Source organism: Aythya marila (genome assembly GCF_965140915.1).
Source record: "Aythya marila genome assembly, chromosome: 5".
Classification (NCBI taxonomy): domain Eukaryota; kingdom Metazoa; phylum Chordata; class Aves; order Anseriformes; family Anatidae; genus Aythya; species Aythya marila.
Window position 1 is genome coordinate 49,183,761 of NC_139046.1, and position 16,361 is coordinate 49,200,121.

Genomic DNA, 16,361 nt, shown 5'->3' on the forward strand with positions numbered 1-16,361 from the left:
ATCCCAGGAATTCATTCGCCACTGCCCTGTGGTGTGGGGCATCCCTTCGGCCAGCGTGGGCCAGCTGTCCTGGCTCTATCCCCTCCCAGCTCCTGGGGCACCCCCAGCCTGCCTGATGGCAGGGCAGCTCGAGGAGCTGGAAAGTCCTTGGCTCTCTGCAGGCACTGCCCTGCAGCGGCTGAGAAGTGGGTGAGTTGCCACCACTACATGTATTTTCATCAAAAATCCCAAACACAACATTGTGGGAGCCACCACGAAGAAAATTAACTCTGTCCCAGCTAAAACTGTGATAGCTGCGTGGACTGCTTATCTGTTAACGTTTCTTCCTCTTCACAATTCTAGCAAAAATGGGATTCATAACAGTAATATCTGAAACAGAGCGCGTGGACTTCAGACTAGCAGTTCTTCAGAAAGTAGATCCTTTCAAATAGTCCTTGAAGGATTAGACTAAATTTAAAAGCTGATTAAAAAACTTACTTTGCAGTGTATCTAAATCACACTTAAGCTAGCAATATTCCTTGCAAAGTACAGCTGACTCTGCAGGCTCCATAAACCCTGCACCACGTCTCTTCAAGCCTTATTATCCCTCTTACACACCAGCTGTCCGTACCAATACAGCATCTAGGAAGAAGTTAATGTGCACGCTCTCGCTGAGCAGTGTGCCTCTCTTCTCACCAACCGCTGGTAGAAACTCTGTAAAATGCAATTCATCTGCCTGTCCTGGGCAGCATCCCACGTTCAGCTTTTTCCAGGCGTTTTGCTGAAATAACGTGCATTTTTTTGCAGGCATGTGGATTTAGATCAGCCATGATAGCAGTATCAGTTTGGCAACATGGTGCAACCAAGCTTCAGGGGCAACAGGTGATAAAAATGCAAACATTTAATCTGCTGATTTTCATTCTTATTAATCAAATAATTTATTTTGAGGTGTTTTGTTGTTGTTTTCTTCGTTTTAGGTGCTAAAGCGACTGCAAGGAATGTCAGCTGAGCGTTTCATGGCAGCTTAGATTCCAAACTCTCAGGGTCAGACGGGAATAGGAAAGGCAAGCTCACCTGTGGCCTTTGATAAATCTATTTTTCTTCATTCTTTCAACTTGAAACTGCGTAAAACCTTTCAAAATGAATCTAGGTAGTGCGTGCTACTGTGCTGGCGGGGAGCAGAGAGTTGATGCAGTGTCCAGGCTCTACCAACCTCAAGCTTCTGTTACACCAATTAACCTTTACAGGAGGCAGGACTCTGCACTTACGCATAAATTTGCCAGTGTTCCCAAAGATATGACAAGTGAACTTTCTACCAAATATCTTTGTTTAGTTAAAGAAGTAAAGATGAACCTGATGTTGGAGACTAACTTTGAGTCCCCTTTGGTCTTGCTGTTTGAATTCCACAACTCTGTTAACTTTTCCATTTAAATGTTATTTTCCTTTTTTTTTTTCTTGTTTTTATGCTATTTTTAATCTAAAATATTTTAGAGCCTAGGCGATTATGGATATTGCCTCTCAAGAACCTTGGTGACCTTGCTGAGGTTTGGTGGGGGGTGTCCTGGAGACATCTCATGCACAGGTGACATCATTTTGTTCCAGCTGTAGGACCAAGTGCTTTCTGTTTCATTATTTTTCATGTTAACTTTCAAGACTATACAATACCGCTCATTGATTGTATGCAGAGGATTACACAGATAAAGCAGATAATCAGAATCTGGACTCTTTGTGCAGCTGGGGAATGCTGCTTGTGACGTGCACAAGGCAAGACTGGAACATCTCCGGGGAGATGAGGGAAGGAGCAGGCTGTGGCACAGGATCACTGGCTTTTATCTCCAGTTTGGATGCAGTGCTGGGGCTGGGGCTGGTACCTGGGATGCTGCTGGTTGTCACAGGTCTTGACAAGAGCCCGTTTGTCACACAAAGAGAGCACAGTTTTCCTTTGAAGCACTTTTTGCTTTATTTGATAAGCTTGGGCCAGCAATGCCATGCATTTCAAAAGAGCCTTAGATGTAGTGGTGCTGTTTGACATTTTCCTTCTCCAGAAGTGGTGTAACCAGGTGGCTGGGAGGGGGACAATGACAGTGGAAGCCCCTTGAGCTTTCAGTGCTTCAGGCTCTTGCTGAGGGACGTCTTTCTGTCATAAAACGTTGTTAGGAGAAATGTACAGTAACAAACTCCTTGCCAGTCTCCTTGATTTTGATATCCCCTTTTCAAAAGAGAAAAAGGAAGCCAACAGGAGCGACTAAACCCCTCTACCTGGAGAGGAGGACTTTGGTAGGAGAACGTTCATCCCTTTTGTGCTCTTTCCCTGCTTTTATGCAGTTTCTATTCTGACTGTGAATTAATAAGCAAGTGACAGCAGCCTTTTGGGCTGATATGTCCAGGAAGTGCTGCTTAGATCAATGTCGGTGAATTGCCTTCCAGTAACACTTCTTTCCTCCTTGGCTCCCATCCAGGTGCCAGGCCTGGCCCTTTTGTTTCCATGCTCAATGGCACGTTTTGGCTTTGCAGGTTTTTACACTGCTGTCAAGTTAATTTTAGAACTTTAGTTGCCATGGCTACTGCGAAGTATTTCTTAGTTCTCTACTTATTTGCTCAGTTTGCTGCTTTTTTTTTTTTTCTTTGTTTCTTTCTTTTCCTTTTAACGTTTAAACTGCGATATGTGAAGTGCAGTGGAATAATTACCCAACCCTGCAGAAGATAAAAAGGAGGGCACGTGAGAGGTGAGGCTCCTGATCCGCAGGCTGCTGACTCAGCTGCTCTTTCCGCAGCTGCACTGCCTTGAAAGCGTGGTCAGGGTGAGGGGCTGCAGTCTGGGGAGGAAGGCACGGGTAATGGACTCACTGTGAGGCACTGGTTTTGCTGACTAATGCTGTCTGGAGGCTCATCTGTGCTTCGCTGGCCAGTTGTACGTCTGTCCGTCTGTGTTTGTGTGTCCTCTGGCTTAGCCATCGCCTTAACCTCTGCTGGACGATGGCCATCATCTTGCTCAGAGCCTGGACAGGACATAACACAGGGAAATCCTCTCTCATTACTAGAGCTTCATGGTGCTACACTGATACCAATAACTTAAAAAAAATAATAATTATGAATGGATAAGAAGCTTTCCATAGCAAGATGTCCTGCTCTGTTTTGGCACTCAAGGTCACGAATGTCTCTTCAGTCATCTGAAAGAACAGGCAAAGACAGAGCACGCAGAGCTATTTAGGCTTCTGATTAATATTTGAAATGCTTGCACTTCTGCAGAAGGTGTAGTTCTCAGTGCAGAAGGTCTTGGGAGAAGGTCCTGAGAGCCCTTCAACACACCAGGAGCTGTGGGGCAGTCTGCAGGGTGGTGGATCAACGCAGCACAAAACCAAAACAGCCCGTCTGTGCATAGCTTCTGTCCCTCAGAAAGGGGCAGCAGTGCAGAGGGGCAGTAAAAACTACATTTTGCATACTCTTATCATCACTGTATCCAGCATTTCTCAAACACCACGGTCAGCACAGGCTGAAACACAGAACAGCCTGGGGCCCTTCCAGGCCAGGACATCTGTGCAGCTCGGTGTTGTCTTGACGTGAAGCCATCGCTCTTGCAGACGAACCTGGAAGGAATCGGGGGCTTCAATCTGCTCGTTTCCTAGAAGTCTTCTCTGTTTGCCAGGTACCTAATAAGGTGTAATCATACCGTGTTATTTTGGCCAATACCCACAGCTTGTGTCTGTTCAGCACATGTAACACCTCTATTAACAAATCTCCTCTGTGCCTGAAACAGAGAAAGCCAACGCAGGACAGGAATGCTCCTCCTTCAGTGCAGTTGAAAACAAATCCTTCTCTCAGGTGTCTAAGGGAAATATGAGGCTGCTTGGGGCAGGGAGAAGAAACAATAACTGAGCATGAAACTGCATGAAGCCAAGGGCCTGTGCTGTCTGCAGTAGGCTGTATTTGTAGCTTGGAAGAAGGACAGTCGGGGGAGTTAAATGACAAGGTTGGAAAGGTCATCACTTGGACAAAGAGTATTTTGAAAGTCCAGTGAGCAAGATCTATTTAAGGCTTGTTTTAGTGGGACATCAAGTCATCAAAGATGAGAAATTCCAGGTTTGGAGACTTAGCTGGACACCCTGGGAAGTACTGCAGCACAAAAAGTAAATGCAGGGTGGGGGCTCAGCCCGTCTGGGTTTGATTTCTGTCGTCTTTCACCTTCCAAGCTGCAGATCTGCTCTTTAACCAGTTGGAATTTAAATGTGTTGTTACAGTAGCGTCTTTGTTGGAGATGGACCGTGACTTGTGTTCATTAAGGCTACAGATGTCTGCTCAGATTATGTATTTCAAAAGCTTTTTCTCTGATGAACTGTGAAAAGCCAGGCTTGAGCAGAGAATTGCGAAAGATAAAATAATAGCCCCTCATCCCAGCGTCTGGCAGGCTTAATGCAGTTACTCAGATCTTTTTAAAAACTTTGAGACAGCAAATTTGTTCACAGTCAATAAGATGGCCCTCTGAGCACAGCCCGTTACGTTTCCTTTATCACTCTTTTCCTAAATTATTCACAAAGGTTTTTACACTCCAAAAATCTCCAGTCTGCAGATTCAGCATTTCCCAGGTAATAAGGTTTAATAGGCATAAGTGGCATTGATAAACTGTTTATACGTGGTGTGATTAGAAAACATAGATCTTCTTCAGGGAAAAAAACATGAAAGAATAAATACGCCATGAATTTAAGCTAAATTAGACTGCCTGCTCACCTCTTTTTGTGGTGAATTTGCATTTAATAGAAGAGCAGACAAAACTTTTAAAACCTGCCTGGATAAGACCTGCTGCTTCTGGGAGAAGATGACTGAATTACCAAGAAATTCAGCTCAGTGACTTCTGCGATGTGTAAACATTTGCTGAAAGTTACTGGAGCAGAACGAAAGGCTTGCAGCTTCTTCTGTCTGTAGCAGTATTGCATGTCCAGCTAAGATTTCTCAGGTGTTGTGTCTCACCTTCTCCCTCTAAGGCACACAAAATGTGTCTGGCTTCATACAGCAGTCTCAGCTTCCCGTCATTCCCTTCCACACCCCTGTGTGGTTTCTCTCTGTGCAAAGCTTTCTCCTCACAGTCAGAGGCGCTGTCAAGGCAAGGTTGTAAGAGGAGAGGGAGGGAGCATGTGTACCTTCCCTTGTATTCTGCACGTTAGGGGTACAGAAAGGCTGAGGCACTGCGAGGGCATGGGAGAAGGTGCTGAATCACCAATAAGTTACTCATTGCAACAGGATTGGCTAATAGAAGAAAAAGCATGCTCTAAATGTTTTGTGTAGTCAAAACTGTCTCGTAGTTCTGCTGCTTCCAGCTGCCATAGAGATTAGTTGTCTCCTTCCAAAATAATGTTCCAGAAAGGCCATTAAGACAAATTCATTTCTTTTCTTTGCACGGCAAGTGTTTTCTCTAGGACTGCAAGTCAAGCACTGATGACAGGCTCAGGTAACGTTACTTTCATCTTTTACAGCTTTTCATTTCATGATTTTGCTAGGGAAGGAGAAGCCAAAACATAACTTGGTCTTGGTTTAAACTGCACCACAGTGGAAGTGGAGTACCCCTGGACTTCAGTTGTGACTGTCTTTTGCTAAGAGACTTTAGGATTTTGTGTTTTCAGTCAGGAAACTCACCTCTGAGGCAAGAATAAGTTTGTTTGTGTGGTGGGAGAAGAAGGCATTTCAGTGTTAGCCAAATATTTCAAGGCAGAGCTCTGTTTCTGGGGTATGGAGCACTCTGTGGGTGTAGAAACTGCCTGTTTGGGGAGCTGGATTATTGGTGTGGGGAGAGAACATCTCTGGCCAAGTACTTGGCACTGCCCTGGGCTCAAGAAAGAGCACTTGACAGACGCAGCCTGATTTTTTTCCCTCTTCAGAGGCTGTATCTGTACTCCTCAGTGCAGCATCATGTTAGGCATGCACAAACTCTCTGAGCTGATGAGATGCTGAGATAGATCCCCAAAGCAATACCCGCAGTGCAAGCAGAGGCTTCGCCAGGGAGTGCTCTTACAGGCCGCACCGTCTTGGCTGTGCTTGTGGTTCAGAGAGAGCTACGCTGCCCTTAGAGTGCTCTTCTTCTCAAAGATACAGTGAATTAAGTGGGAATACGAGCAATAAATCTAAAATCCTGAAAAGGAACAGACCATTAGTGGCAAACAACTGATTAGCCACAGTGATCCCAGAGATCCAAACCTGTATGTTAAGTGCAAACTTACCCCACATCTTTGTAAGATGGGTAGGTTGCTGTTGTGTGAAAAGGACAATAAAACCAGATGAAACAAATGGGGTTTTTATTTTTTTTCTTCAAGTTGTCCTAAAGCTGTTATGAGATCCCTCTTTAAGACATCCGACTTTTGGCAAAACATCTTTAGATCTGTGGAAGCTTTCCATGCGGGACCTAGAAGACGCTATGCTAAGCAGACAGATAACCCGAAGAGTTTTGAAAACAAGTTGACACACACTTCACTGCTCACATTTTCCTTCCCTTTTAATAAGATGGTGATTATAAAGAGAAGGGGCTGTGTTGCTGCAGAGTGATCCCAGGGTGACTAATTAGGTCTCATCAAGTCTGCAAAGGCATCCTGTTCTCAGTCCTATGCCAAGGCACTGTAACTGGTGAGCCAAGCTGAATGCAAGTCCTGTGCCGTGTTACTGGGGTGTGATGACACATTTACCGTCCTTGCACTGGAGAATCTCAGGCGGTGGCGTCCATCCACGGAGCAGTCCTTGCAAATCAACTCGGTGGTGTCTTCATAAGGCTGATCCCTATGCTGGCCCTTGTCTGTGGTATGTGACAAGCCTTCATGGCTCAGCTGGTGAATTTAGGCGGCGTATTAGAGAAGCCCTAGCGGTATGTGATGAGCTGTAATTAGATTTCCTAGTGCATGTACGCTCCTTTCTTCCCCTCTGCTCTGGCGCACATTCCTCACGCAGGCTTTGTTCGCTTTGCTGAGCGAGGCAGAGCCCTCGCCTTGTGCGGTGACAAGGAGATCTGCTCTCCTTCCAGCACTGTTGTGTGGGGGAATAAATTTATGGTGTGACACTAGATGTCATGAAAACGGGATGATTCTGTGGTGAAATGTGGCTTGCAGCTGGCCCGCAGAGCGGCTCTCTGATCCGCAGTTAGCGTGGCGTCATCAGCAAGGCACGTCCATTCGGAGCAGTAGTTCCCTTTGTAGTCGGTCACTGGGCCAGTGATCATGCTCTCTTTTTTCTGATAAAGTCTTTCTTGCCCTTCTCATCCCTTCTAACTAAAATCTCTTCTGTTCTGCCAGGTATGCTGTGTATCTACTTCATTATTTTGTTGCTGGAGAAGTTTGTAAGTGGCTCAGCTGCAGTCGTGAGTGACCAAGAAATGTTTTCAGTCGATAGGTGAAAGAAAGGAAAAATCATATATTAAGATTTACTGTCCCAGCCTTCTGCTGGAGGGAATGAAAAACCTGGATGGATGGTCCTCTTGTAGCTGTGTGGATTTTGGAGGGTCAGGGGGTTGGGATTTCTTGTTTGTTTCTATTCAGCCTCCTGTTTTTGCTTGATTGAGGAAAGTGAACGGCTTGTGTCAGAATAACATTGCTATTTTTGTGACTGTAAGGGGTTACAGCCTCCACAGAAATGGAAATTCTCCAAAAAGAGAAGGTGATGCTTAAACGCTGTTTGGCTTTGTCAGCAGGGTGCTGAAGTGGAGTCAGGAGAACGCGGTTGCTGGATCTGGCGCTGGGCTGAAGTGTGACAGTCACATCAGTGTGTCTGTGGCATTTTGCTTCTGAGTCCTTCCTCCTTTGCATTTTGTTGGCTTTCTTTTTTTTTTTTTTTTTTTTTTTCCCTCCTAAGATTTTCATGCTGTTCAAGATCCACGTGGATGTTGTCCAAAGCCAGCCCGTTACCTTTTATTGCTCTGGGCCAGGAGCCTGGGTAGAAATTCCTTCTCCTGTGTCGTGACTCTGAACAGACCCTATTTTAACTTTTTATAACACTTGGTAACTGCTGCTTCCTCAGCGCTTCCTGCACGTAAAGCGTTGACTGTGTGGTGTGTGAGGGACCTCTCCTGATCTGGTCTTCATCTCCTCTCATCATCAATCTTCCCTCTACCGCTGCTGTTTGCAGCCATGCTCCTGCTCCCTGGCTCTCACTCACCTTTTCCAGCCTTTCTATGGACCATTTCCATCTCAAATTGAAGCTCACTTGTGTGTCATGGCCTCAGCCCAGCCCTGATCATGTTTGATGTTTCCTCGTTTTGTTATACCCCAACCCATCTTTTTAATTTGTTTTTACCATTCATTTCCTAGACTGCACACTTTGCTTAAAAGCTTTCACACCTTTTACTGGTATCACACCTTACCAGGCTGACAGCACTGTTTTTGTCTGCAGTTCCAACACCCTTTCTCCTTTTGCGTTTCTTCCAGCAGGAGGTCTGCTGATCACAAACATCCAAATAAGCACACCTACCTGAGCACCTACTTGTGTTTTCTCTAGTATTTGTTTTGGACTGATAGATCTCTGGGGCGGAGCGTGTAGTTCCTAAATTTTTTGATAAACTCCACGTAAACTTCAGCTGCACTGCCCATTATCACTAAAACTAAAGATCAGGCTCTCAGATCTCTGATTCTAGTGTGCTTTGCAAGGTATAAAGAGCTAAGGTAGTGTGCTTGTGTCCCAGAAGTGGATGTTCTAACCTGTGGAGAAACAGTTATGATTGATAGGCAGGGCTGTGGGAGATAGTCTCAAGATGGTGCACGTTTCATACCGGTGTGTATTTTCCTGTTCTTCTGTTTCTCTCTCCCTGTTAGTTTGTCTGCAGGCACTGAATGCGGGTGAGGATGGATCAAGTGATGGCCATCCAATCTCTGAATTGCATGCGAGTGGTTTCAATATGCTCATTTTCTTTCCATCCAGAAGAAGAAAGGAAAACTTGCTATGTCATACAGCATGCTAATGGGAAGCACAGTGCAGGCTGAAGAACACAATTTTATCGTGAAACTTACCTCAGGCTTCCTTCTCTTGTTTTGCAGAGGCAGGCAGCGGACAGGATTACGTGACCTCAGAAAATCAGCTCCTCTACTACCCTAGTATTACGTACGCCATCATTGGCAGCTCTGTCATTTTTGTCCTCGTGGTGGCCTTTCTTGCCTTAGTCCTGCACCACCAGCGAAAACGCAACAACCTCATGACCCTGCCGGTGCACCGCCTGCAGCACCCCGTCCTGCTGTCCCGCCTGGTGGTCCTCGATCACCCACACCACTGCAGCGTCACGTACAACGTCAACAACGGGATCCAGTACATGTCCAACCAGGCCTACCACAGGCCCGTGGATCTGGACTCTCCGCCGTCTTATTCAGAGGCTGTGCTAGACCAAAGGTACGTACACGGGAGCCGATTCTGTTCTCACCAGTTTCACACTGCTGGTTGCAGCTCTGTGAATGTGTACCTGTGCTTCTTGTTTACCCTTATTATTCCTTTTGATGGAGGTACTGTGCTGCTATTCTGTCGGGTCCCCTTGCTCTTATTAGTATTAAAGACATGTAAGGCAGACTTAGGTCGTGCTCTCTCTGCACGTGCAGTTGAGCACTGCAGGACAATGCAAAGAAATGTATCGCTTCTCTCATAGAAATATCCTGTGCTGGTCTGGAATCAAAACATGAAAACTGAATTTGGATTTTTGCCCAAAGCCAGCTAGGCTGTAGGACATGTTATTGAAAACGAAAAAAAAAAAAAAAATGACGCTGGAGATGAGTGATAAGTTGAAGATCTGCATTTGATCTGTATGAAGTTGAGATCTGCATTTGGCATCAAGAAACTGTGTTGTCCCTCTGCTCTGTACCACTTCCCCTCTCACCCACAGAAGAGAAGTACTCAAACAGAAAGCTCTATTCTTATTTTAAGTAGCTGAAAGTGCTTTGAAGCTTTGTGGGTGTGTTACTTTTTGTAGCAGCGATACTGGTTTTATTTGTAGGTCATTAACCTTTGTTTTAACCCTATCTGTAAATCCTTTCCAAAGAAAACTGCTGAACTGACATCCTCAGTGCACAAAAAGGGCATGGTATGAACTTGGATGATCCAGATCGTTCACTTGCACTCTGTCGGTATTCTTTAGTGCAAACTCTGGGAATGATAATATAATAATTTATGTTCTTTTTCTCTGCTGCATTTGGCAGCAGCTTCCTTGTCTTAATATTGACATTCATAATAGTGATATCTTTTCATTAGTAAGGACAACTAAATGAGCAGCAGTCCAGATTGTAATCGCTTCGCACCTGGGCTGATACAAACCATCAGCAATTTCAGAGCTAATTGCTCCTGAGACCTCACATCAGTCTGCTAAGCCCTTCAGTCCCTTTACTCGTTTACTTCCAGAACCAAAAAAACGATTTTACTGAATCCAGTGCTCATTTTGTCTATGCCTACTTAGCAGTTGCTCTTCATGTGATATCATGACAACAAAAATAATTTGTCTTGTGTAGAATACAGTTCATTATTTATTTGTAGACTGTAAGCCATTAATCTCTGTCGCTTAACAGAGGTTTCTTCAGAGCTCTCTTGTGTTTATATCTATATCCATAGCTATAAATCCAGTGCTTAATTTACTTACTTTCTCTTAGTGCTTTCTCAGGTTGTGTAAATGTTACAGAAGAAAAATCTCACCTCTTGCAGCCCTCTTTGAGGGTGAGCCAAGACTTGTTCGTAAACACATGAATGAAAATCCGAGTGTGGCATGTTAAGCAGGAAGTCATCAGCTGTGTTGCTTCTTGACCAGAAACCTTGGTACCTGATGGTGCTGTGGAGGTTTTGGAATGACATGAGTGCTGTAAGGCACCGAGGTCTGTTTGAGATCACCTGATAGGAGTCATCACAGAAATGCCAAGAAATATTGCTCATTTTATTCTTAACTGAAAAACTCTTCCATACTCCATAGCGCTGTTTTCAGTAACTCTCACTGTGTTGTGTGTCTTGCAGCAGACCACCTTGGTTTGACCTTCCTCCACCCCCTTATTGCCCTGAGTCTGAATCCCCTAATCAGCCAGATCTTCCTCCTTACCGCTCACGGACGGGAAGCTTGGTGAGCACAGACACCCCCGTGGCTGGAAGCCCTCAGGGCACGGACAGCAGTCGGAGAAGAGATGTCCATGACAGCATGGATGGCCACAGGACTCTTCTTGAGAGGACAACAGATCCAAGTGATCCTCTGGTCAACCATGTTGATGAAAGAGAAGTGTAACTGCTCCAGCTTGGATGCCCATTTGGGATGGGCTGGAAGGGATTTACTTTTTCTTGTCTATGTTGGTTAATCTGCTGTTTCTAAAAGGTTTCGGGCAGGAATGTGCCTCAGTGATGACTTATTTGAATCCATGTTAAGTTAATTTTTTAATTCAGCATTTTGAGCTCATCAAAGACAGAGCTGGAGTCACGTCAGCTCTCCACAGTATTCTTGCAAGCAGGTTCCAGTTCAGACTAGCAAGAGAAACAGTGCTACGCTGAAGAACTGATGCCATGTATTTCTTGGAATGTGTACTGTATATGAATGTATATAGGTGCATGTATAATGTATACAGATGTTGCACACAAAATCTATGCCAGAGAGCTCTTGTTTGCGGACTGTCTGCTGCCTTGTGCGAGCCTTTTCTTCCTACTGCTGAGTGCCAACTGGTGGTCGTTGAAGCACGAGAGGGGCAGTCTTTCACCTTGGAGATCTGAAGCCCAGTCCTAGCCCACTGGCAGTGCTCAAATTGCAGAAAATGCTATAGTTGACCCTTCTCTTCCTGGCCTGGAACATTCTCACTCTGAATGTAATTTTCAAAGTTTAAACTTGTGAGGATGCAACAGAACAGCTCTCTAAATGAGCAAACAAGCATGTATTGTTGTTTTTTTTCCCAGATGCTAGTATCAAGGCCAAATTTTCATGGACTTCCTCAGGAAAATCACAAAGGTTGGCTTATCTGTCAAATTTCACAGCTGAGCACAGAGGCACTGAAGCTTCTCAACAAACCGGCGCAAGACTTCTTTTCAAGCATGGCAAAACAACATTGTTCCATGCGTTTCTTCTTGGACAAACAACAAAATACCACACACACAAAAACCCAGAACGCTTTTCCAGCTAGATCTTGAACACCAAAACCATCCTGAAGCAGATACCCAGCGTGGAAAGCTTCAGTGTAAATGACTAGTTTGTTAATCTTTGAAATAACTCAAAGCAGGTGATGTAGTGAAAGGTTTGGGGCTTGTTAGCATCATCTAGACCGTGCCTATGTACATGAATGGATACTCATGTTTAATACTCTATGTATGTAAGTAGTGTATTGCATAGGTTTACTTCTGTTTGTACCTGTAGAACTCTAAAATTTCAAAGTTTCTCTTATGATATTCTCATTGCTTTTTATGGTTTGCCATTATTCATATTCATTTGGTTGAAATTCTGGTCTTTTCAGAAAAACATTGTCTTTTTTTTTTTTTTTTTCTTAACTCTTAGAGTGTTCTTCCACGAAATGTCTTTCAGTGCACAGTGTTGAATGACCCTTGAGAAAGCAACTCAAAGGTAAAGATGTTCAGAGTGGAAAGAGGGAAGGTAAGCTGTGAATTTAAATGCCACCGCAGTGCTGTGCTTGTGCTTAGTATACAGAAGATAATGCACTGCCTTTCTCTTGTCCAGAGAGAAATTGGCCTTGAAAAATTATTTCCACTTGTGTATTAGACACATTTCCCACTTCTCTTCCATGTAACGAACAGTGTCATTAAACAGGATTTTCTGTTTAATGGAAAGGACATAAACTGTTTTCCCACAACCTCTGCTTTTTTCCACCGTATATAAGGTAAATTATTTCCCCCAAAGGTTAGATGTTCAGGACTCAAGAATTCTTGAGAATGGCTATATGTGGAAGAATGACTCAAGTTCAGTCTTAGTTTCCACATGTAAACCTGAACTGGTTTTGTGATTTATTTTTTTTCCATGTCAACTGACATGGTATGTGGGAGGCAGGCACCAGAGGGATTTGCAGAGGTCCTTCAGGAGTGAGATGGCACTGTGGGGAGACTGTAGAGCTCTAGAGCTTATGGTCTTGGCTTACTCTGGAAACAAATTAACAGCAGCCTTTTCTTATGGGCTTAGGCAGCCTATCCTGCAGTGCACCGGAGAAGCAATGGTTGTAAAGCAATGTGCAGTACTGGGGCAGATTCCACTCGTGGTGGGAGCTCAAGCAGAGCAGTTATGCTGTCCTGCACAAAGCAGGACCAGGCTCATTAATCACTCCTTGCAACTCACCAGGCAGGCAGCTGTTCCTGTCACACCGCAGACGGGTGTTCTGTGTTCTGCAGGTGGGTTAAACTCAGGTACGTAGCTGAATTTGTGGCACAGGGGTGAGCACCAGGCCCTGGCGCCGCCTTGCCTTTCTTTCGGGTTCTGCTCAGCCTTTTGTAAGAGCTACATAATACAGCCTCAGAACTGGCCTTAACATTTTTCTGTTGCGGTTTTTAAAATGTTTTATACTTTCAACTGTACTATTGAAAAGTTTGCAGTGGTTTCGTTAGAGTTTTATGTTTCCTGTTGAAGTGCCCTAAAGCTACACTAGTGAAACTAAGTCATTGTGTCCAGCGTAAATCATGTGGCACGTAGCCCTCAGGCAAGCCTTCCGTGGGGGGCTGCATTTCACCATGTGTGTTCAGAGTCACCAGGGTGCGTGCAAACCAAACACGTTTGCCTGTGGCATCTGAAAAACATTGCCTTGCATTGCTAGGAAGTAGGAGAAGAGTGGACATAGCCTGCTGCTTCTGTCTGTGTCAGTCACTGTTATACGTGTACATATTTATATATATAAGATGCTCTTTCAGGCTGTATATATTCATGTAACTTTTGCATTAAGATAATCCATTTGGACTTTACAAAAAAAAAAAGAAAAAAGAAAAAAAGGAGGAAAAAGCATTCTAAATGGTGTGACATTTTCCCTTCCAGCTAAGGGTGTATTTATCTTTGTACAGGAATCTTTTAGTTTTTATGCGAGTTATAAAAGGAGATTGTGCCTTTCTGATTGAATGTTGATTTGCTGGGCTGTTGACTACATTCCTGGGTGTTGTTACATATCATTGTCTAGAGATCCAAAAAGAGAACCAAGTCTTGTCTTCCTCTCTGTTGTTACTGTTGGGGACCATTGACCTTGGAGGAGTACAGGAGCTCAGTACCTTGTTCCAAAAAGGGCATGCCAAAACTTGAAGGAAGGTTTTCATCTTACTCCAGTTTCCTGGTATGTAGAACAGATTTTCTAGCAGGTTGCTTTGGAAATTGCTGTAGTATCACACAGAAATTGTTTATAACGTGTCACTTTTGGTAGTGTTAATACATCTCTATACTGCATTATTCAGTGGAATCTTTGGAGGAGCATGGTAGCAACAACCACGCTGATTAAATTAAATATTTCATTGAAAATCCTGCAGTTCCTTGATCTTTGCCTTGTAAGGCTGAAGCTAAATGTTCGTGAAATACCACGTAGTAGGATTTCTTTTCTGTAGCCAGTAAACTTGGAATTAATCATTCCATTGTTTGCAATTGCTCTTAACCTTTGAGTTTGAGGTGAGTCCTCCAGGAGCTTTCCTTTGTACTTAATATTTAATCAAATGAATGGTCTTTCAAAGATCTATTCTCACACAAGTAAAACAGATTAAAGTTTTCCTCCAGAGCCAAATTCTGGTTCCATATCTGTGTTGAATAGTGACCACTGGAATGAGCAGTTCCACTCAGAGCAGGGATTAATATATTTGATTTGTTTCAACAAAACAATTTGAAGAAATGACTGACTGCTTGAGGTAAATGAAGGAATTAGGTTTAGCCTGTTAGAAATAAGATTTGGGTTATTTAAAAAAAAAAAATAAATTAAACTGCAGAAGTTCTGAGTGTGTGTAACCTCTGCTGAAGTCAGAGTGCTGTGTATTTTAAAATTAGGCCATTAGTGAATCTGCTTGGTAGTAATCTGAAGTTCCTTGTAAGGCAAATTGCAATTTACCTCTCTGGTGCTATTGTGCTAATGGAAAATTGGCAGTAATGTTTTTAAAAGAGAGCCTCTGAATAATTTTCTCTGCTCTTGTCTGCAGTGACATACATGACAACACTGACTGCAATGCGATTTTTAAATAACTCTGCATTCGTTCTTCTCCTCCTTTTAAGTCAAATCAGTTTTATTTACACCACTTCACTTTGATACAGCTAATAGGGCCCTCGTGATAGATTTAGAAGTCGGGTGGAGGAAAGAGATGATTCTCATTTTAATTAATGCTGCAGCTTGTTAATCTTGTGCGTTTTACTTTTTAGACATCTTAGAGAAGACAAATGGTTTTAGTAGATAAGAAAAACTATTAATGATGAAAAGGATAGAGGGACACTGATTCTGAATTTAATTTTTAATGAATATTTAAAAATGTCTTAATGAAGGAGGGATTTAATGCTGTATTTTTAAAGTGGTGATCAAATGGCACGTACTGTTTTTAACTGTTGCTCATTGGTAGCTATTTTGCATATGATGCCGGGAACTAAAATTGTAAGACAAGTGCTCTTCTTGCAGTTCGAACTAGATCTGAAATGTATTGTATCAGCACAGAGCTGTAACTCACTCGTGGACTAAAATATGTGACTGCAGAAAGAATTTCAGTACCATGCTGGATTCTGCTCGAATGTATCCAAGTATAGGATTGTGGCCTTCATTTGTTCCTTTTTTTTTTTTTTTTTTTTTTTTAACTGATTTGAGTTTTTTTCAACTTGAAATTGAGATCTTATGTAAGAGCTTTAAGGGAGGTTGTATGTTGAAACCCAACCTTGTCTTAAACTTTTGTAAACTGGAAATCTTTGAAAATGTATTCTGTATTCCTGAATAAAGTCGGTGTTTTAATACTGTTCACAAGTGCAGATGTCCCCTATCTCATCAAGTCTCGTTTGGGTTAGCTTTACAGCCGCCTACCTGAGGTGGTCTCCAATTTCTGCATTCCTTGTGAAGTTTTGATAAATCGGTGTGGGTTTTAAACACTACTTTAAGAAAGGAAGTGATAATGGAAACCCACATGTGCATATGTGTATAAAAGCATACTGATACGTATGTCTCATATTTATACAGATGAAAATTGCTTAATTTCTTTCTTATCTTCCCATTCAGTTTGTGGTGTCAGAGAGGAGGCCCCGAAGCCCTGTTGGGTTGCTCTCTGGACTGTAGTAAAGCTCTGGAGACCTTGGCATAGCCTGGTGCTCTGCCTTGGTGCTGCATACAGATTTATCAGCAGAGCTGCAGGGCCTTTAGCATTAGCTTCTACCCCCCTCTTTCTGCCTGCCCCTTTCCCACCACATGCACCCCCGGTACAACATCCCTGTGTATGTCCAGCTCCGTGATCCACGTGCCAGCCACGTGAGCCAGGATCGAGTTGAG

The 16,361-nt window shown here is 43.5% G+C and overlaps 1 protein-coding gene across 4 annotated transcripts in view; it reads left to right on the forward strand.

The window, feature by feature from the left end:
• Positions 1-15,937, forward strand: part of LDLRAD3 (low density lipoprotein receptor class A domain containing 3) — a 115,051-nt gene extending 99,114 nt beyond the window's left edge. For 3 of the 4 annotated variants that reach the window (XM_082760739.1, XM_082760736.1, XM_082760737.1), the window contains 2 exons: positions 8,982-9,327; positions 10,924-15,937. In XM_082760739.1, the coding sequence (XP_082616865.1) occupies positions 8,982-9,327; positions 10,924-11,185 (608 nt within the window). In that variant the 3' untranslated portion in view covers positions 11,186-15,937. The remainder of the gene's footprint in view (positions 1-8,981; positions 9,328-10,923) is intronic. The other variant, XM_082760738.1, reaches the window with a different exon arrangement.
• Positions 15,938-16,361: the final 424 nt, after the last annotated feature.